We start from the raw sequence: 23,609 nt of genomic DNA on the forward strand, positions 1-23,609 counted from the left end.
CCAATTAGGAACGAACTGTGATCGGTTCATAATTGTATATCATTTTGTACCCTTCTAGCTTATGATTTGGTTATGTTATTGAGTTAAACTTGTGTTTTTAATCCATTTTCTGTTTTGATAAGTCCATAATTTCGTACACTTGCTTGCCTTCTTTACTTAGTGATTTTGCTTAGTTTCTCTTTATTTTGAGTCACTTACCTCTGTTTTTGTGTTTTGTAGGTTAAGCTAGCAAGAGATCACATTTGATGCAATCCATGCATGTTAAGGGCTGATTGGGATAAGAGCAAGAGCTTAAAGACAAAACCAAAGTTGGGCCACACTTCTTGTCAGTCCAGTTTCGTAAGTCACCTTGCAGGTCTCATTTCAGCAATCTGCACAATTCGGATGAGGAGACATTCTTCATAGAAGTTGTTCAATTGGGTGTCTAGTATAACATATCCAAAATTCAGCCCAATTGAACATATGTGGAGTCCTTAGCCGGTCCAACACTGAACCATGCTCAGGAGGATTTGCAGCTGCCAGCTTTGAGCCTTGTCTCCTCCTTTGAGCCATGTGCCTCACCCATGCTGCAACTGACTTTGGATCCAACATAATGAGTGAAGTGGGGAGACATTCCAGCTATGAAATTCTAAAGGATCAAGTTGGTACATGCTGGAGTTATTATAGAGAAAGCATGTGCATGCATGTAAAGCATAAATGAAATGAAGTCAATTCCAGTCTCTGTTCGGCATCCAAATTGCAAGGCCCAAAACGCATACTTCTACTACTCCGATGGGAATACTTTCTTCATAGAAGTTGTTCCAATGGGTGTCTACTATAACATATCCAAATTGGAGCCCCATTGGATAGGTTTTGAAACCTCTGGCCTTCCTACACCAAGTCTGGTTCAGAAGACTCGTTTTTGTTCAACAACCAAAAGAAGACCACATGAGTTGGCAGCAAAAGGCAGCCACAATTGATCACCTTTGATCCCATGTGAAGAAAGCTTGAGGTGCAGCAAAAGAAGTATGGGATGGGATTGATTCCAACCACACTAACATAGACAAGATGAAGTGGGAGTTATGGGTTGTATTAAATGAGGAATGGTGGTGTTGGATTTCATCATGATGTTCCTCCCTCTTAGCCCTATAAATAGAGGAGTCTTCAAGCTACAAAATGCACTTCAGCCATCCTCCACACTTCCATCATCCATAAATCATCCTCATACATTCCCACAACCCCAAACACTCAAGCAATCAACCCAATACTCTAAACTGCCCCAAAATCACCAAAACAGCTCCAGAAAACCTCCCTTCCATTTCCCTACGAATTTCCTCTTTCTCAGCCATCACCACTCACTCAAACTCATCTCAAATCACCTCCATATCCTTCATACATCCTTCTAGACGTGGAGAAGCTCTTGGAGAAGCATTGGACACTACAAGAACTTCAGAAAAGGGTTTTTCTACTCTTATGGCATTCATTATGTTTTCCCATTTCTATTTTAGTTTCTTTTCCATTATGAGTAGCTAAATCCATAACTAGGGCTTCGATGTAACCTAACATGAATATTCTGGGTTTATAAGTTTGGAGTTTCAAGTTTGATTCATGATTCATGTTCTTATTCATTATGCTTATAAGTTAACATGCTTGTTTGAATGATTGATCACCATTAGAACTTGTTTGTTAACTATCTTGGTTTGAATTAAGAGTAGACACCATGCTTTAATTCGAATTGAACTATGAATAGGAAGAGTATGTATGGACATTCGACAACAGGGATTAGATACATGCTTGGTTGTTTAAATTGTTCTTCTATGCTTAATGGGTTCCTAATGCTTAATTTTAGGTTAGACAACAAATGATCAAATTAGGGAATTAGGAACACAAGGTTAGGACCAAACACCATGGCCTAATCATACTTTAGCTAGAATCAATCTTTGAATCTGAATTAGACTTGTTACTTGACTCCATATAACCCAGAATTGAATTGTTATGGTGATTCGAATGCCCTAGTCTCCAAATCTGTTTTCCAACTCTTAAAACCACTCTTTGTTACACTTGTTTATTTGCTTTCATTTGCAATTTCAGTTTGCTCACTTCCTTTCACAATCACAATCACTCTCACTTTAATTTCTGTTTTAGACTTAACTTCCTAACTTCTTGAATTCGGTAATCTACGTACATAACTAATTTGAACTTCTCAGTCTTCGTGGGTACGACCTCGTACTTGTCTTGCTATACTACTAATTGCCCCGTACAATTGCGAGTTAACATAATAATTAACAACAAATTTTGGCGCCGTTGCCGGGGACTGAACGAAAGTTCTTCCCTGGTTATGTGCCCAAGGTTACCCTATTCTTTTTAGTGTTTCTAATTAATCTAATTTTCTGTTTCAGGTAGTTTATGTCTAAAAGACCGTTCCTTGAACAAGTGAGGTCTTCGTTCCAACGCTCCAAATCTTTGAACGCAGGACCATCGTTGCAACCCAACCGGGTGATCTCTGAAGTTCATAATCGTCTAGAAAGAGAGTTGTCAACTGCAAAAGAGCAAGCTCTTGCCACATTTACAAGTATTGCTCTCCACACTGAACTTCCTGGTTCTTCACCTTCAAATTCGGAAGCAAGTTCAGACCAAGAAGAAGAAGAAGAAGAGATGGCTGCCAATGAGTTCATGGGAGAACTTGATATCCCAACAATTCCAGCATCTCCTTCAAGCATTTTGATGCCCACTGTAGCTCGAAATTATGAGCTTAAATCTTCTCATCTTAATATGCTGCCTTCCTTTTATGGTTTACCTAATGAAGATCCATTAACTCATATAAAGGATATTTTTAATGTTGTGAGTTCTTTTCCCTTGACAGGTGTGACAGAAGATCAACTTCGAATGAGAGTGTTTCCATACACTTTGAAGGATAAGGCGAAATATTGGTTGAATTCTTTGAAGCCTGGTTCACTCACTACATGGGCTGCCATTCAAAAGAAGTTCTTGGAGAAATACTTCTCCACGCAAAAGACCGACATGCTTAGGGATAAGATCTTGTTATTTGCACAGCAAGATGATGAATGGTTTTGTGAAGCATGGGAGAGATTCAATGGGCTGCTCAACCAATGTCCTCATCATGGGATTCCATTGAAGCTTCAAATGCGTATGTTTTATAAAGGACTAACCCTTTCTAGTCATAATATAGTCACCAATTTTGCAGGTGGTTCTTTTAAAACCAAAACTCCAGAAGAAACATACGAACTCTTTGAGGAGATAGCAATGGAGACCCAACATACGGATACAAGAGGTAAACGTGTTATTAGTGGTTCTAATGATGCTTCTAGTGTGCAGATTTCAAAACTGGAACAAAAGCTAGATGCTCTTCTTGCATTAAACTCAAGAAGCCCTTCGAAGGAAGTGTGTAGTATTTGCGAAACTCCTGACCATGCTACCATAGCTTGTCCACTTGGGGCTGGATATCCAGAATTTGTGCAAGAGCAAGCTAAGTTGGTAAATTCCTACAACCAAGGTCCAAGAAATGATCCATACTCTCAAAGTTATAATCCAGGTTGGAGGAATCATCCAAACTTTTCATGGAGGAATACTCAGAATCAAGCCAATCCCCCTTCATTCCAAAAGCCACAACAAACATCATCATTGGAGGATATAGTTAAGCAGATGGCAGTCAACCAATCCAATTTCCAGCAAACTACACAAGCTGCCATTGCCAAATTGGAAGTTCAAATAGGCCAATTAGCTGCTGAAATAACTCAAAGAGCACCTGGGAAATGGCCAAGCCAAACCGAGATCAATCCAAAGAACCAAGAAGCCAAGGCCATTCATGTGCTCAGATCAGGTAAGATCATTGATAGTAAAGTTGATTCTAATCTTTCAAATGATGTTGTGATTGTAGAAGATGAAGAGGAGGAGACCACGGCTACAGAAGGGGAACATCTCAAAACTTCTCAATCTGCTCCTAATGCCAAATCAGATTCTCAGGAATCCAAACAATTCCAATTGCATAAGAGAGATGACAAATTTGTGCCACCACATCTTCAAGAAGATAGATACGTGCCACCCGCTCCATATGTTCCATCGATTCCATTTCTAGGCCATCTTAAGAAAGCAAAGCAAGATAAGGCTTTTAAAGAGATTTATGATATTTTGAGTAAAGTCAATATCAATTTGCCTTTGCTTGATGTTATTGAACAGATTCCTGCATATGGAAAGTTCATCAAGGACTTGAAAACTCACAAGCTCAATTTCACTCCAAATGAAGATGTAAAGCTTGACCAGAATGTAAGTGCTGTGTTGCAAAGGAAGCTTCCACCCAAGGACGGAACCAGGAATTTTTATAGGGGTGGGCTAATTTTTTTTTTCCAATAAGATATCTAACATAAACTTGTTTGTCATAAAGTAATATATACATAAACACCAAATTAAACACACATTGTCAAACCTCAAACAAATAATACATTGCTTAAAAAAAAAAAAGAGCTTACCTAATGAAGTGGAACCCTACGCTCCTTGAGTGCATCAAAGTCATCAATTATTGAATCTGAATCAATGTTCACCGAAATTTCTTTCTCGATATAGACAATAATTCGCAAGATACTCATCCTCCATCTTGTTGCGAAGTACAGTCTTAACATGCTTCATAGCTGAAAATGCTCGTTCTGTAGTTGCTGTAGATACTGGAAGAGTTAACACTAAACGAATCAACCTATCAATCAAATAATAAGTCTTTGCTCTGTTCGTTTTGATGAATCCTAGACATAGTTCAGAAAGAGTAGACATGTTTTGAAAGATACCATGATGTTGGTCAAACTTAAAAGGTTCTAGCTGACATCTCAACAAACGCAAGTCTTTAACACTGAAATCATCGGGATAAAATTTCTCTGCAAGTTTGCAAATATCATCAATCTTAAATGCTTTAAAATCATTGCTAGGGTCCAAAGCAGAACTAAGAATAAGAAGTTCCATTGTTCCTTCACTGAATCTACTGTTTAATTCTTCCAATTGATAATCTATTGTATCATTGAATAAATCAACCCGGTAATGATGCTCATTTGTAATATCATCATGTTGTTGACAAGAACGACGCGTACCAACTTTATAACGAGCATTCATATCTGGCATATCAATGTCATGCTTTTTGCAAAATGATTCCACATTTTCTAAGAAAATATCCCATCCATCCAATCTAAATTTCTTCAGAACATCTTTTGTACTACGAACTAAATTCATAGCTGTCAAGATATCTTGAGATTTATTTTGTAATGCTCGACAAAGGCTATCAGTAAATCCCATTATTTTTTCTAACAAATGCAAGACAAATATGAACTTGTAAGATGTCATCGCTTGGAAAGTACCAGTAGCTTCCCCACGTATAGAGTTAGAGGCTCCATCCTTAATCAAGGTCTCAACAACTGTACAAGATGCATTATACATATCTATTAAGTCTGAACAAGAATCATAATGAGATCCCCAACGAGTAGCTCCAGGCCGATGCAAAGTACCAATCTGATTAGCCCCTTTACCTGTCGCACGTTCACCAGTACCCAACATATTTGCAATATCCATTTTTTGAGTAGATTGTAACTGACCATGGCGCTTGGGGGAAGCAGTGATGAGATTGATAATTGAATTCAATGTTGAAAAGAACAACCAAATAGAAGCCACATCTTTTGACGCAGCAACTAATGCTAATTGTAGTCTGTGAGCAAAACAATGCACATAATATGCATAAGGACAATCTCTAAGAAATAATGCTTGTAGTCCATTCCATGCACCTCTCATGTTGCTAGCACCATCATATCCTTGACCTCGCATTTTATCAATTTGGAGATTAGAATTAATAAGGACCCGAGATATCTCTTGTTTAAGTGTTAAAGAACTAGTATCTTCAACCCTCACAATCTCAAAAAAACGTTCTCGTACAAAACCATCCTTATCAACAAATCTTAACACAATAGCCATTTGCTCTCTATTAGATGCATCTTTTGCTTCATCAACTAGAATACAATAATGCGATTCTCCAACTTCTTCACGAATTTTAGTTCGAACTTTGTCTGCAAGAATATGCAAAATTTCCTTCTGAATCAACCCTGAGATATATTTAGCATTTCCAGGAGCATTATCTAAAACAACTTCATTAACTTTGTCATTCCATTGAGCTGTATATTTTATCAATTCAACAAAATTTCCACGATTCATTGAGTCTATCGATTCATCATTACCTCTAAGAGCACATGCTTGAAATGTAAGCCACCGAACACTCTCAATTGTTGCCTTGAGCCGTAATCGGTTCTTTAATATTTGCTCTTTCGGTTGTTTCTGAATAACTTTCTCAATATGTTGAGATGATTTCATTAAGTCCTCAGCACATCTTATATAGTTGTTATGTGGTGAAGATGGACCTCCAACATGAAGCAGAAATGCACAATTCTTTCCATCATTTACTCTTTTCCAATTGTTGAACCCATCAGTAATTAGTGCAGACCTACTTGCTGGATTTTTTTCAAAAACAAAACATGGTAAACAATATGCCATGTGTGATGAAGGAGAATACTCTAACCATGGAAACTGTGAGAACCAAGAATATTGAAATCGACGTCTCTGTTGCCCGAACACGGTCCTTCGATACTCAAAAAGTTTAGGTTGATAAGGCCCCAATTTGATATAAGCCCTTCGAACCTCATCATGTTGATTAATGGGGTATTCACAAATTGCAATGCGTTTCCCTGGATCCCGTTCTAAACAAGTAGCATCAAATTCTTTAGGGCCAACTATTTGAGATTCAAGATGAGTAGGTTCTTCCGGAATCGAAGTATCATTCCCACTTTTTTTAAAGAATGAATCAATAGTTTTTCCTCTCTTTGTCAATCTATTATTATCATCATTTGACATTATGTCCAAACAAGAAATAATACTATAAAGATAGAGAAGCAATAATGCTAACGCAATCAGCAATCCAAAATATGCAATCCAAACTGCATAAAGCAAAATATGTAATAGTTTATTGCATTGCATTTGCAAATTGCATCTACTGCCATATACCATCAAGAACTATAGATAACATACGCCAAAATTTCAATTAAAAAAAATCAATAAGATTATTGTACCTGAAGAGTGTATTGTAGCCTTTGGTAGAATTCCAATTTCAAATTTCCTTATTTTCTCAATACCTGTAGAAATACATATAAACCCAAATATTAATTTAAAATGACATTTTATCATTTACCAAATGCGCCATAAACACATAAATTGAATTTTGAAATACAAACTACAATGATGAAGTTTACCTCTTGTGAGGAAATCAGTATCGCCGGCTCATTCATTATCAAGATGCAAGAGGAAATCAGTATCGCCAAGAGTAAGACCAAGAGAAACGAAAACAGAGAAGAGAGCTGAAGGTTAATAGGGAAAAGAGAAGAATGTCTGCGATGGGAGAAGAGAAGAATGTTTTTTATTAGTTTATTATATTAAAGACAAGGAATGTGATGAGCTTTGTTGTTTTGTCAAACTAATATTAAACAAAAGAAAAAAGCACAAGACAAGGGAACATGTTCGGCTGACATTAGGCACAGATGATGGGCTAATATTTTTGGGAGTCAAAATAACCGTATAAAATCTGCACTCAGTTTAATATTTTAAAATTTTTGCACTGGGCTAGAGCCCACCTGAGCCTATACACAGTTCCGCCCTTGACTCTAGGTACACAGCCAGATACTCTAAACTGCCCCAAAACACCAAAACAGCTCCAGAATATGGTGGGAGGAGTCATTTGGTGAGTTTTGAGTGAAATCCAATCCCAAGAAGTATGGAATACACCAACCACTCCAATTAGGAACGAACTGCCGTTGAACTTGAATTGTCCAATTTCTCACACCTATTGATTTCGGATCGAGCCCAAAACTTGGGCAACATCATAATATGGTGGGAGGAGTCATTTGGTGAGTTTTGAGTGAAATCCAATGGCTAGAAGTATGGAATACACCAACCACTCCAATTAGGAACGAACTGCCGTTGAACTTGAATTGTCCAATTTCCCGCACCTATTGATTTCGGATCGAACCCCAAACTTGGGCAACATCATAATATGGTGGGAGTTGTCATTTGGTGAGTTTTAACTGAAATCCAATCGCTAGAAGTATGGAATACACCAACCACTCCAATTAGGAACGAACTGCCGTTGAACTTGAATTGTCCAATTTCCCGAACCTATTGATTTCGGATCGAACCCCAAACTTGGGCAACATCATAATATGGTGGGAGGAGTCATTTGGTGAGTTTTGAGTGAAATCCAATCGCTAGAAGTATGGAATACACCAACCACTACAATTAGGAACGAACTGCCGTTCAACTTGAATTGTCCAATTTGGAACACCTATTGATTTCGGATCGAGCCCAAAACTTGGGCAACATCATAATATGGTGGGAGGAGTCATTTGGTGAGTTTTGAGTGAAATCCAATGGCTAGAAGTATGGAATACACTAACCACTCCAATTGGGAACGAACTGCCGTTGAACTTGAATTGTCCAATTTCTCGCACCTATTGATTTCGGATCGAGCCCAAAACTTGGGCAACATCATAATATGGTGGGAGGAGTCATTTGGTGAGTTTTGTGCGAAATCCAATCGCTAGAAGTATGGAATACACCAACCACTCCAATTAGGAACGAACTGCCGTTGAACTTGAATTGTCCAATTTCTCGCACCTATTGATTTCGGATCGAAACCCAAACTTGGGTAACATCATAATATGGTGGGAGGAGTCATTTGGTGATTTTCGAGTGAAATCCAATCGCTAAAAGTATGGAATACACCAACCACCACAATTAGGAACGAACTTCCGTTGAACTTGAATAGTCCAATTTCTCACACCTATTGAGTTCGGATCGAGCCCAAAACTTGGGCAATATCATAATATGGTGGGAGGAGTCATTTGATGAGTTTTGAGTGAAATCCAATCGCTAGAAGAACGGAATACACCAAACACTCCAATTAGGAACGAACTGCCGTTGAACTTGAATTGTCCAATTTGGAACACCTATTGATTTCGGATCGAGCCCAAAACTTGGGAAACATCATAATATGGTGGGAGGAGTCATTTGGTGAGTTTTGAATGAAATCCAATCGCTAGAAGTTTGGAATACACCAACCACTCCAATTAGGAACGAACTGCCGTTGAACTTGAATTGTCCAATTTCTCACTCCTATTGATTTCGGATCGAGCCCAAAACTTGGGCAACATCATAATATGGTCGGAGTAGTCATTTGGTGAGTTTTGAGTGAAATCCAATCGCTAGAAGTATGGAATACACCAACCACTCCAATTAGGAACGAACTGCCGTTGAACCTGAATTGTCCAATTTGGAACACCTATTGATTTCGGATCGAGCCCAAAACTTGGGCAACATCATAATATGGTGGGAGGAGTCATTTGGTGATTTTTGAGTGAAATCCAATCGCTAGAAGTATGGAATACACCAACCACTCCAATTAGGAACGAACTGCCGTTGAACTTGAATTGTCCAATTTGGAACACCTATTGATTTCGGATCGAGCCCAAAACTTGGGCAACATCATAATATGGTGGGAGGAGTCATTTGGTGAGTTTTGAGTGAAATCCAATGGCTAGAAGTATGGAATACACCAACCACTCCAATTAGGAACGAACTGCCGTTGAACTTGAATTGTCCAATTTCCCGCACCTATTGATTTCGGATCGAACCCCAAACTTGGGCAACATCATAATATGGTGGGAGTTGTCATTTGGTGAGTTTTAACTGAAATCCAATCGCTAGAAGTATGGAATACACCAACCACTCCAATTAGGAACGAACTGCCGTTGAACTTGAATTGTCCAATTTCCCGAACCTATTGATTTCGGATCGAACCCCAAACTTGGGCAACATCATAATATGGTGGGAGGAGTCATTTGGTGAGTTTTGAGTGAAATCCAATCGCCAGAAGTATGGAATACACCAACCACTACAGTTAGGAACGAACTGCCGTTCAACTTGAATTGTCCAATTTGGAACACCTATTGATTTCGGATCGAGCCCAAAACTTGGGCAACATCATAATATGGTGGGAGGAGTCATTTGGTGAGTTTTGAGTGAAATCCAATGGCTAGAAGTATGGAATACACTAACCACTCCAATTGGGAACGAACTGCCGTTGAACTTGAATTGTCCAATTTCTCGCACCTATTGATTTCGGATCGAGCCCAAAACTTGGGCAACATCATAATATGGTGGGAGGAGTCATTTGGTGAGTTTTGTGCGAAATCCAATCGCTAGAAGTATGGAATACACCAACCACTCCAATTAGGAACGAACTGCCGTTGAACTTGAATTGTCCAATTTCCCGCACCTATTGATTTCGGATCGAAACCCAAACTTGGGTAACATCATAATATGGTGGGAGGAGTCATTTGGTGATTTTCGAGTGAAATCCAATCGCTAAAAGTATGGAATACACCAACCACCACAATTAGGAACGAACTGCCGTTGAACTTGAATAGTCCAATTTCTCACACCTATTGAGTTCGGATCGAGCCCAAAACTTGGGCAATATCATAATATGGTGGGAGGAGTCATTTGATGAGTTTTGAGTGAAATCCAATCGCTAGAAGAACGGAATACACCAAACACTCCAATTAGGAACGAACTGCCGTTGAACTTGAATTGTCCAATTTGGAACACCTATTGATTTCGGATCGAGCCCAAAACTTGGGAAACATCATAATATGGTGGGAGGAGTCATTTGGTGAGTTTTGAATGAAATCCAATCGCTAGAAGTTTGGAATACACCAACCACTCCAATTAGGAACGAACTGCCGTTGAACTTGAATTGTCCAATTTCTCACTCCTATTGATTTCGGATCGAGCCCAAAACTTGGGCAACATCATAATATGGTCGGAGGAGTCATTTGGTGAGTTTTGAGTGAAATCCAATCGCTAGAAGTATGGAATACACCAACCACTCCAATTAGGAACGAACTGCCGTTGAACCTGAATTGTCCAATTTGGAACACCTATTGATTTCGGATCGAGCCCAAAACTTGGGCAACATCATAATATGGTGGGAGGAGTCATTTGGTGAGTTTTGAGTGAAATCCTATCACTAGAAGTATGGAATACACCAACCACCCCAATTAGGAAGGAACTGCCGTTGAACTTGAATTGTCCAATTTCTCACACCTATTGATTTCGGATCGAGCCCAAAACTTGGGCAACATCATAATATGGTGGGAGGAGTCATTTGGTGATTTTTGAGTGAAATCCAATCGCTAGAAGTATGGAATACACCAACCACTCCAATTAGGAACGAACTGCCGTTGAACTTGAATTGTCCAATTTGGAACACCTATTGATTTCGGATCGAGCCCAAAACTTGGGCAACATCATAATATGGTGGGAGGAGTCATTTGGTGAGTTTTGAGTGAAATCCAATGGCTAGAAGTATGGAATACACCAACCACTCCAATTAGGAACGAACTGCCGTTGAACTTGAATTGTCCAATTTCCCGCACCTATTGATTTCGGATCGAACCCCAAACTTGGGCAACATCATAATATGGTGGGAGTTGTCATTTGGTGAGTTTTAACTGAAATCCAATCGCTAGAAGTATGGAATACACCAACCACTCCAATTAGGAACGAACTGCCGTTGAACTTGAATTGTCCAATTTCCCGAACCTATTGATTTCGGATCGAACCCCAAACTTGGGCAACATCATAATATGGTGGGAGGAGTCATTTGGTGAGTTTTGAGTGAAATCCAATCGCCAGAAGTATGGAATACACCAACCACTACAGTTAGGAACGAACTGCCGTTCAACTTGAATTGTCCAATTTGGAACACCTATTGATTTCGGATCGAGCCCAAAACTTGGGCAACATCATAATATGGTGGGAGGAGTCATTTGGTGAGTTTTGAGTGAAATCCAATGGCTAGAAGTATGGAATACACTAACCACTCCAATTGGGAACGAACTGCCGTTGAACTTGAATTGTCCAATTTCTCGCACCTATTGATTTCGGATCGAGCCCAAAACTTGGGCAACATCATAATATGGTGGGAGGAGTCATTTGGTGAGTTTTGTGCGAAATCCAATCGCTAGAAGTATGGAATACACCAACCACTCCAATTAGGAACGAACTGCCGTTGAACTTGAATTGTCCAATTTCCCGCACCTATTGATTTCGGATCGAAACCCAAACTTGGGTAACATCATAATATGGTGGGAGGAGTCATTTGGTGATTTTCGAGTGAAATCCAATCGCTAAAAGTATGGAATACACCAACCACCACAATTAGGAACGAACTGCCGTTGAACTTGAATAGTCCAATTTCTCACACCTATTGAGTTCGGATTGAGCCCAAAACTTGGGCAATATCATAATATGGTGGGAGGAGTCATTTGATGAGTTTTGAGTGAAATCCAATCGCTAGAAGAACGGAATACACCAAACACTCCAATTAGGAACGAACTGCCGTTGAACTTGAATTGTCCAATTTGGAACACCTATTGATTTCGGATCGAGCCCAAAACTTGGGAAACATCATAATATGGTGGGAGGAGTCATTTGGTGAGTTTTGAATGAAATCCAATCGCTAGAAGTTTGGAATACACCAACCACTCCAATTAGGAACGAACTGCCGTTGAACTTGAATTGTCCAATTTCTCACTCCTATTGATTTCGGATCGAGCCCAAAACTTGGGCAACATCATAATATGGTCGGAGGAGTCATTTGGTGAGTTTTGAGTGAAATCCAATCGCTAGAAGTATGGAATACACCAACCACTCCAATTAGGAACGAACTGCCGTTGAACCTGAATTGTCCAATTTGGAACACCTATTGATTTCGGATCGAGCCCAAAACTTGGGCAACATCATAATATGGTGGGAGGAGTCATTTGGTGAGTTTTGAGTGAAATCCTATCACTAGAAGTATGGAATACACCAACCACCCCAATTAGGAAGGAACTGCCGTTGAACTTGAATTGTCCAATTTCTCACACCTATTGATTTCGGATCGAGCCCAAAACTTGGGCAACATCATAATATGGTGGGAGGAGTCATTTGGTGATTTTTGAGTGAAATCCAATCGCTAGAAGTATGGAATACACCAACCACTCCAATTAGGAACGAACTGCCGTTGAACTTGAATTGTCCAATTTGGAACACCTATTGATTTCGGATCGAGCCCAAAACTTGGGCAACATCATAATATGGTGGGAGGAGTCATTTGGTGAGTTTTGAGTGAAATCCAATGGCTAGAAGTATGGAATACACCAACCACTCCAATTAGGAACGAACTGCCGTTGAACTTGAATTGTCCAATTTCCCGCACCTATTGATTTCGGATCGAACCCCAAACTTGGGCAACATCATAATATGGTGGGAGTTGTCATTTGGTGAGTTTTAACTGAAATCCAATCGCTAGAAGTATGGAATACACCAACCACTCCAATTAGGAACGAACTGCCGTTGAACTTGAATTGTCCAATTTCCCGAACCTATTGATTTCGGATCGAACCCCAAACTTGGGCAACATCATAATATGGTGGGAGGAGTCATTTGGTGAGTTTTGAGTGAAATCCAATCGCCAGAAGTATGGAATACACCAACCACTACAGTTAGGAACGAACTGCCGTTCAACTTGAATTGTCCAATTTGGAACACCTATTGATTTCGGATCGAGCCCAAAACTTGGGCAACATCATAATATGGTGGGAGGAGTCATTTGGTGAGTTTTGAGTGAAATCCAATGGCTAGAAGTATGGAATACACTAACCACTCCAATTGGGAACGAACTGCCGTTGAACTTGAATTGTCCAATTTCTCGCACCTATTGATTTCGGATCGAGCCCAAAACTTGGGCAACATCATAATATGGTGGGAGGAGTCATTTGGTGAGTTTTGTGCGAAATCCAATCGCTAGAAGTATGGAATACACCAACCACTCCAATTAGGAACGAACTGCCGTTGAACTTGAATTGTCCAATTTCCCGCACCTATTGATTTCGGATCGAAACCCAAACTTGGGTAACATCATAATATGGTGGGAGGAGTCATTTGGTGATTTTCGAGTGAAATCCAATCGCTAAAAGTATGGAATACACCAACCACCACAATTAGGAACGAACTGCCGTTGAACTTGAATAGTCCAATTTCTCACACCTATTGAGTTCGGATCGAGCCCAAAACTTGGGCAATATCATAATATGGTGGGAGGAGTCATTTGATGAGTTTTGAGTGAAATCCAATCGCTAGAAGAACGGAATACACCAAACACTCCAATTAGGAACGAACTGCCGTTGAACTTGAATTGTCCAATTTGGAACACCTATTGATTTCGGATCGAGCCCAAAACTTGGGAAACATCATAATATGGTGGGAGGAGTCATTTGGTGAGTTTTGAATGAAATCCAATCGCTAGAAGTTTGGAATACACCAACCACTCCAATTAGGAACGAACTGCCGTTGAACTTGAATTGTCCAATTTCTCACTCCTATTGATTTCGGATCGAGCCCAAAACTTGGGCAACATCATAATATGGTCGGAGGAGTCATTTGGTGAGTTTTGAGTGAAATCCAATCGCTAGAAGTATGGAATACACCAACCACTCCAATTAGGAACGAACTGCCGTTGAACCTGAATTGTCCAATTTGGAACACCTATTGATTTCGGATCGAGCCCAAAACTTGGGCAACATCATAATATGGTGGGAGGAGTCATTTGGTGAGTTTTGAGTGAAATCCAATCACTAGAAGTATGGAATACACCAACCACCCCAATTAGGAAGGAACTGCCGTTGAACTTGAATTGTCCAATTTCTCACACCTATTGATTTCGGATCGAGCCCAAAACTTGGGCAACATCATAATATGGTGGGAGGAGTCATTTGGTGATTTTTGAGTGAAATCCAATCGCTAGAAGTATGGAATACACCAACCACTCCAATTAGGAACGAACTGCCGTTGAACTTGAATTGTCCAATTTGGAACACCTATTGATTTCGGATCGAGCCCAAAACTTGGGCAACATCATAATATGGTGGGAGGAGTCATTTGGTGAGTTTGAGTGAAATCCAATCGCTAGAAGTATGGAATACACCAACCACTCCAATTTGGAACGAACTGCCGTTGAACTTGAATTGTCCAATTTCTCACACCTATTGATTTCGGATCGAACCCCAAACTTGTGCAACATCATACTACGGTGGGAGGAGTCATTTGGTGAGTTTTGGGTGAAATCAAATCGCTAGAAGTATGGAATACACCAACCACTCCAATTAGGAACGAACTGCCGTTGAACTTGAATTGTCCAATTTGGAACATCTATTGATTTCAGTTCGAGCCCAAAACTTGGGCAACATCATAATATGGTTGGAGGAGTCATTTGGTGAGTTTTGAGTGAAATCCAATCGCTAGAAGTATGGTGTTCGGTTCATTTTTGCACATGATTTTTCATGTTATTCACCCACTATTTTGAGTTAGTTCTTGACATTTTATAGCTTTTTACTTCCTTTTTGTGTTTTCTTAGATTTTACCTTGGTTGGAATGAAAATGAGCTAAAAGTGCACTATTTGTTATAATTTCTGTTTTTGTTCATTTTCGTAGGTCAACTTCTTGGCCTGGGATCAACATGCTCCGGTGCTCGGATGAGGTCATGATCTTCACGAGACTTGTTCCAATGGATGTTAACTACAACATATTCAAATTTGAGCTCCATTGGACAAGTATTGCCCATCCAACCAATCCAGCATGTTACCACAGCTCTGAAAATCCGAACTTGGCCAGCTTTTATCTCCTTTGTGTTATTTTGATTTTCTTGTTACCATAACTCTTGGTAACAAGAAGTTACCTTAGCTTTGAGATAATTTCTGAAGCAATTGGCATCTTTGTGAGGACAAAGCTTCATGATGGCAAGGGGACAATGGGCTAAGGCTTTATCAAAGGTGGTAGTTTTATATTAAAAGGTAAAAGCTGGAAAGGAGGAGAGAGGGAGAAGAAGTCAAAGGGCAATCTGATTTGGGGGAGCTTTGCAACGGGAGAGAGAGGCTATTCCATCAGTCTACACATTGAGAGCAGATTTTGGAGAGGGAGCTAAGAGAAAGCCAAGGTGCAGCCAAGAAAAGTGGAGAAGAAGACTTCCACCATTGATGATCTTGAAGCTTTCATCATTTTCTGAAAATCTGTAAACTCTTTCTAATTTTATTTTGAGTTTGTATTTGGAATAAGTATGAGCAACTAAACTCCATAGCTAGGGCTTAGGTTGAAGCCCTAAACATGATTACCTTATTGTTTTGATGCTTGAGTGTATGAATTTCTAAATATTGTTGATGAATTCCAATTCACCAAATTAATCTATCCTTGATGTGTGTTTTTCCTTGGTTGGCCATCTTTGAAAGCATGCCTCTTGAGATTGTTGGGATTATGTGTATCTTCATGTTTTCCTAAGCAATAGATGGATGGAGTAAGAACCATCCATGTGAATTGGTTTCTTGAATACCTAATGTAAACACCATGCTATTAGGATTCTTGTGATGTTCATATTCTCTTTGAACTTAATGGGTTTTCCTTGTAATCGAATCGAAGTACGAACCATACCTAGGTTCGGTTATGAGGAGAGCACAAGTATTGTAGCACGAACCATGCACTTTACGTATATTAGAGAGAATCAATGCGTCTTGAGCCACGACCCATGGTCTTGATTGCGAACATCTTCATCAACACGTTTAGAGTTCATCACTTGAGTATTCATGAACTTTGGTAGAATTGTTTAGGGTGGATTCCGAAACCCTAGTGTTTGTTACATTTTAATTTCACAATTTGATAATTCATCTCTGCCTTTCTCATTTAAATTCAAAGTCCATTTACTTTCATGCAATAGAAATAGGTCACTTGAAACAAATCAAAACCCCCCCCAATGTGTGTGTGAGTTGTGAGTTCGACACGTGGTGTGTCTTTGTTACTAAATTTTATTTGTTTCCGTAATTGTTTTGGACTTTTGGTCCGCGCTATGTTCTTGCATTTTCTGTTCTGAATCCAACCGTATAAAGAACGTGAATTTTCGACGTACGGTTGGAAAGTTATAGACAAAACACTGGACAGAGGTCGAAACTGAAAAACAGAGAAACGAATCTGCCCAAAAACGACCGGTCGTCACTGTTCACTGTTCACGGCGCTGTTCATGTCATTGTTCACTGTTCACGGCACTGTTCACAGGTGATAAACAGGTGATAAAATGGCGATAGAAAATGCTGTTTGTGTTTTTCTTTAGTTTTCTTGTGTTGTTTCATTTCTTTTGCACTTCTTTACTTATTTTTAGTTTCCATTTTGCATTTGCGTATTTGTGGTGTGTCAATTAAGTGTTCTTTACGTACTCAAATTAGAACTTATAGGGAGCCGACAAGTTCTTCGTGGGATCGACCCCGTACTTACATAATCTATACTTCAATAGATTCGTGCACTTGCGGGTATTTTTAATTGGTTGTTGCACATTAATTTGTGTCCTTTTAGGAATGCAACATATGGAATACACCAACCACCCCAATTAGGAACGAACTGCCGTTGAACTTGAATTGTCCAATTTCTCACATCTATTGATTTCGGATTGAGCCCAAAAATTGGGCAACATCATAATATGGTCGGAGGAGTCATTTGGTGAGTTTTGAGTGAAACCCAATCGCTAGAAGTATGGAATACACCAACCACCCCAATTAGGAACGAACTGCCGTTGAACTTGAATTGTCCAATTTCTCACACCTATTGATTTCGGATCGAGCCCAAAACTTGGGCAACATCATAATATGGTCGGAGGAGTCATTTGGTGAGTTTTGAGTGAAATCCAATCGCTAGAAGTATGGAATACACCAACCACTCCAATTAGAACGAACTGCCGTTGAACTTGAATTGTCCAATTTGGAACACCTATTAATTTCGGATCGAGCCCAAAACTTGGGCAACATCATAATATGGCGGGAGCAGTCATTTGGTGAGTTTGAGTGAAATCCAATCGCTAGAAGTATGGAATACACCAACCACTCCAATTAGGAACGAACTGCCGTTGAACTTGAATTGTCCAATTTGGAACACCTATTAATTTCGGATCGAGCCCAAAACTTGGGCAACATCATAATATGGCGGGCGGAGTCATTTGGTGAGTTTGAGTGAAATCCAATCGCTAGAAGTATGGAATACACCAACCACTCCAATTAGGAACGAACTGCCGTTGAACTTGAATTGTCCAATTTCTCACACCTATTGATTTCGGGTCGAACCCCAAACTTGTGCAACAGCATAATACGGTGGGAGGAGTCATTTGGTGAGTTTTGGGTGAAATCCAATCGCTAGAAGTATGGAATACACCAACCACTCCAATTAGGAACGAACTGCCGTTGAACTTGAATTGTCCAATTTGGAACACCTATTGATTTCGTATCGAGCCCAAAACTTGGGAAACGTCATAATATGGTGGGAGGAGTCATTTGGTGAGATTTGATTGAAATTCAATCGCTAGAAGTATGGAATACACCAACCAATCCAATTAGGAACGAAATGCCGTTGAACTTGAATTGTCCAATTTGGAACACCTATTGATTTCGGATCGAGCCCAAAACTTGGGCAACATCATAATATGGTGGGAGGAGTCATTTGGTGAGTTTTGAGTGAAATCCAATTGCTAGAAGTATGGAATACACCAACCACCCCAATTAGGAAGGAACAGCCGTTGAACTTGAATTGTCCAATTTCTCACACCTATTGATTTCGGATCGAGCCCAAAACTTGGGCAACATCATAATATGGTGGGAGGAGTCATTTGGTGAGTTTTGAGTGAAATCCAATCGCTAGAAGTATGGAATACACCAACCACTCCAATTAGGAACGAACTGCCGTTGAACTTGAATTGTCCAATTTCCCACACCTATTGATTTCGGACCGAGCCAAAAGCTTGGGGAACATCATAATATAGTGGGTGGAGTCATTTGGTGAGTTTTGAGTGAAATCCAATCGCTAGAAGTATGGAATACACCAACCACACCAATTAGGAACGAACTGCCGTTGAACTTGAATTGTCCAATTTGGAACACCTATTGATTTCGGATCGAGCCCAAAACTTGGGCAACATCATAATATGGTGGGAGGAGTCATTTGGTGAGTTTTGAGTGAAATCCAATCGCTACAAGTATGGAATACACCAACCACCCCAATTAGGAAGGAACTGCCGTTGAACTTGAATTGTCCAATTTGGAAGACCTATTGATTTCGGATCGAGCCCAAAACTTGGGCAACATCATAATATGGTGGGAGGAGTCATTTGGTGATTTTTGAGTGAAATCCAATCGCTAGAAGTATGGAATACACCAACCACTCCAATTAGGAACGAACTGCCGTTGAACTTGAATTGTCCAATTTCTCACACCAATTGATTTCGGATCGCGCCCAAAACTTGGGCAACATCATAATATGGTGGGAGGAGTCATTTTGGTGAGTTTTGAGTGAAATCCAATCGCTAGAAGTATGGAATACACCAACCACTCCAATTAGGAACGACATGCCGTTGAACTTGAATTGTCCAATTTTGGAACACCTATTGATTTCGGATCGAGCCCAAAACTTGGGCTGTTCGTAATATGGTGGGAGAGTCATTTGGTTAGTTTTGAGTGAAATGCAATCGCTAGAAGTACGGAATACACCAACCACTCCAATTAGGAACGAACTGCCGTTGAACTTGAATTGTCCAATTTCTCACACCTATTGATTTCGGATCGAGCCCAGAACTTGGGCAACGTCATAGTATGGTGGGAGGAGTCATTTGGTGAGTTTTGAGAGAAATCCAATCGCTAGAAGTAAGGAATACACTAACCACTACAATTAGGAAAGAACTGCGGTTGAACTTTAATTGTCCAATTTCTCACACCTATTGATTTCGGATCGAGCCCAAAACTTGGGCAACATCATAATATGGTGGGTGGAGTCATTTTGGTGAGTTTGAGTGAAATCCAATCGCTAGAAGTATGGAATACACCAACCACTCCAATTAGGAACGAACTGCCGTTGAACTTGAATTGTCCAATTTGGAACACCTATTGATTTCGGATCGAGCCCAAAGCTTGGGCAACATCAGAATATGGTGGGAGGAGTCATTTGGTGAGTTTTGAGTGAAACCCAATCGCTAGAAGTATGGAATACACCAACCACCCCAATTAGGAAGGAACTGCCGTTGAACTTGAATTGTCCAATTTGGAACACCTATTGATTTCGGATCGAGCCCAAAACTTGGGCAACATCATAGTATGGTGGGAGGAGTCATTTGGTGAGTTTGAGTGAAATCCAATCGCTAGAAGTATGGAATACACCAACCACTCCAATTAGGAACGAACTGCCGTTGAACTTGAATTGTCCAATTTGGAACACCTGTTGATTTCGGATCGAGCCCAAAACTTGGCCAACATCATAATATGGTGGGAGGAGTCATTTTGGTTAGTTTTGAGTGAAATCCAATCGCTAGAAGTATGGAATACACCAACCACTCCAATTAGGAACGAACTGCCGTTGAACTTGAATTGTCCAATTTCTCACAACTATTGATTTCGGATCGAGCCCAAAACTTGGGCAACAACATAATATGGTGGGAGGAGTCATTTGGTGAGTTTTGAGTGAAATCCAATCGCTAGAAGTATGGAATACACCAACCACACCAATTAGGAACGAACTGCCGTTGAACTTGAATTGTCCAATTTGGAACACCTATTGATTTCGGATCGAGCCCAAAGCTTGGGCAACATCAGAATATGGTGGGAGGAGTCATTTGGTGAGTTTTGAGTGAAACCCAATCGCTAGAAGTATGGAATACACCAACCACCCCAATTAGGAAGGAACTGCCGTTGAACTTGAATTGTCCAATTTGGAACACCTATTGATTTCGGATCGAGCCCAAAACTTGGGCAACATCATCATATGGTGGGAGGAGTCATTTGGTGAGTTTTGAGTGAAATCCAATCGCTAGAAGTATGGAATACACCAACCACTCCAATTAGGAACGAACTGCCGTTGAACATGAATTGTCCAATTTGGAACAACTATTGATTTCGGATCGAACCCCAAACTTGTGCAACATCGTCATACGGTGGGAGGAGTCATTTGGTGAGTTTTGAGTGAAATCCAATCGCTAGAAGTGTGGAATACACCAACCACTCCAATTAGGAACGAACTGCCGTTGAACTTGAATTGTCCAATTTGGAACACCTATTGATTTCGGATCGAGCCCCAAACTTGGGCAACATCATAATATGGTGGAAGGAGTCATTTGGTGAGTTTTGAGTGAAATCCAATCGCTAGAAGTATGGAATACACCGACCACTCCAATTAGGAACGAACTTTCGTTGAACTTGAATTGTCCAATTTTGAACACCTATTGATTTCGGATCGAGCCCAAAACTTGGGGAACATCATAATATGGTGGGGGGAGTCATTTTGGTGAGTTTTGGGTGAAATCCAATCTCTAGAAGTATGGAATACACCAACCATTCCAATTAGGAACGAACTGCCGGTGAACTTGAATTGTCCAATTTGGAACACCTATTGATTTCGGATCGAACCCCAAACTTGTGCAACATCGTAATACGGTGGGAGGAGTCATTTGGTGAGTTTTGAGTGAAATCCAATTGCTAGAAGTAAGGAATACACCAACCACTCCAATTAGGAACGAACTGCCGTTGAACTTGAATTGCCCAATTTCTCACACCTATTGATTTCGGATCGATCCCAAAACTTGGGCAACGTCGTAATATGGTGGGAGGAGTCATTTGGTTAGTTTTGAGTGAAATCCAATCGCTAGAAGTATGGAATACACCAACCACTCCAATTAGGAAAGAACTGCCGTTGAACATGAATTGTCCAATTTGGAACACCTATTGATTTCGGATCGAGCCCAAAACTTGGGCAACATCATCATATGGTGGGAGGAGTCATTTGGTGAGTTTTGAGTGAAATCCAATCGCTAGAAGTATGGAATACACCAACCACTCCAATTAGGAACGAACTGCCGTTCAACTTGAATTGTCCAATTTCTCACACCTATTGATTTCGGATCGAGCCCAAAACTTGGGCAACATCATAATATGGTAGTAAGAGTCATTTGGTGACTTTTGAGTGAAATCCAATCGCCAGAACTATGGAATACAGCAACCACTCCAATTTGGAACGAGCTGCCGTTGAACTTCAATTGTCCAATTTGGAACACCTATTGATTTCGGATCAAGCCCAAAACTTGGGCAACATTATAATATGGTGGGAGGAGTCATTTGGTGAGTTTTGAGTGAAATCCAATCGCTAGAAGTATGGAATACACCAACCACTCCAATTAGGAACGAACTGCCGTTGAACTTGAATAGTCCAATTTGGAACACCTATTGATTTCGGATCGATCCTAAAACTTGGGCAACATTATAATATGGTGGGAGGAGTCATTTGGTGAGTTTTGAGTGAAATCCAATGGCTAGAAGTATGGAATACACCAACCACTCCAATTAGGAACGAACTGCCGTTGAACTTGAATTGTCCAATTTGGAACACCTATTGATTTCGGATCGAGCCCAAAACTTGGGCAACATTATAATATGGTGGGAGGAGTCATTTGGTGAGTTTTGAGTGAAATCCAATGGCTAGAAGTATGGAATACACCAACCACTCCAATTAGGAACGAACTGCCGTTGAACTTGAATTGTCCAATTTCTCACACCTATTGATTTCGGATCTAGCCCAAAACTTGGGCAACATCATAATATGGTGGGAGGAGTCATTTGGTGAGTTTTGAGTGAAATCCAATCGCTAGAAGTATGGAATACACCAACCACTCCAATTAGGAACGAACTGCCGTTGAACTTGAATTGTCCAATTTGGAACACCTATTGATTTCGGATCGAGCCCAAAACTTGGGCAACATTATAATATGGTGGGAGGAGTCATTTGGTGAGTTTTGAGTGAAATCCAATGGCTAGAAGTATGGAATACACCAACCACTCCAATTAGGAACGAACTGCCGTTGAACTTGAATTGTCCAATTTCTCACACCTATTGATTTCGGATCAAGCCCAAAACTTGGGCAAGATCATAATATGGTGGGAGGAGTCATTTGGTGAGTTTTTAGTGAAATCCAATCGCTAGAAGTATGCAATACACCAACCACTCCAATTTCGAAAGAACTGCCGTTGAACTTGAATTGTCCAATTTCTCACACCTATTGATTTCGGATCGAGCCCAAAACTTGGGCAACACCATAATATGGTGGGAGGAGTCATTTGGTGAGTTTTGAATGAAATCCAATCGCTAGAAGTATGGAATACACCAACCACTCCAATTAGGAATGAACTGCCGTTGAACTTGAATTGTCCAATTTCTCACACCTATTGATTTCGGATCGAACCCCAAACTTGTGCAACATCATAATACGGTGGGAGGAGTCATTTGGTGAGTTTTGAGTGAAATACAATCGCTAGAAGTATGGAATACACCAACCACTCCGATTAGGAACGAAATGTCGTTGAATTTGAATTGTCCAATTTCTCACACCTATTGATTTCGGATCGAAACAAAAGCTGGGGTAACATCATAATATG

The 23,609-nt window shown here is 40.1% G+C and overlaps 2 protein-coding genes and 1 non-coding gene across 3 annotated transcripts in view; all 3 read right to left on the reverse strand.

The window, feature by feature from the left end:
• Positions 1–3,000: 3,000 nt before the first annotated feature.
• LOC148295742 (small nucleolar RNA R71) lies at positions 3,001–3,107 on the reverse strand. The gene has a single exon (XR_015834966.1). It is a non-coding gene; the product is annotated as a small nucleolar RNA R71 (small nucleolar RNA).
• Positions 3,108–4,527: 1,420 nt separating this feature from the next.
• On the reverse strand, positions 4,528–6,873 carry LOC148295743 (uncharacterized). Its single transcript, XM_088250581.1, has 2 exons — positions 5,757–6,873; positions 4,528–5,663 (listed from the first exon to the last, which is right to left on the reverse strand). The coding sequence occupies exons 1-2, from the start codon at positions 6,871–6,873 to the stop codon at positions 4,528–4,530; spliced, it is 2,253 nt and encodes a 750-aa protein (XP_088106707.1).
• A 56-nt stretch (positions 6,874–6,929) lies between these two features.
• The window catches only part of LOC148295744 (uncharacterized), a 71,380-nt gene continuing 54,700 nt past the window's right edge, over positions 6,930–23,609 (reverse strand). Inside the window, exon 4 of the mRNA XM_088250582.1 lies at positions 6,930–6,956. Within this exon, the coding sequence (XP_088106708.1) occupies positions 6,930–6,956 (27 nt within the window). The remainder of the gene's footprint in view (positions 6,957–23,609) is intronic.

This window comes from Prunus avium, chromosome 3, assembly GCF_965620075.1.
Source record: "Prunus avium chromosome 3, drPruAviu1.hap1.1, whole genome shotgun sequence".
Lineage (NCBI taxonomy): Eukaryota > Viridiplantae > Streptophyta > Magnoliopsida > Rosales > Rosaceae > Prunus > Prunus avium.

What these genes read in the sequence shown, in the direction of transcription:
- LOC148295743 (XM_088250581.1), bottom strand. Translation starts at nt 6,873, where the DNA reads ATGTCAAATGATGATAATAATAGATTGACAAAGAGAGGAAAAACTATT. An exon ending in TGGTGCTAGCAACATGAGAG is followed by an intron (nt 5,664 to 5,756) that starts GTGCATGGAATG and finishes AATTAGCATTAG; the next exon opens with TTGCTGCGTCAAAAGATGTG.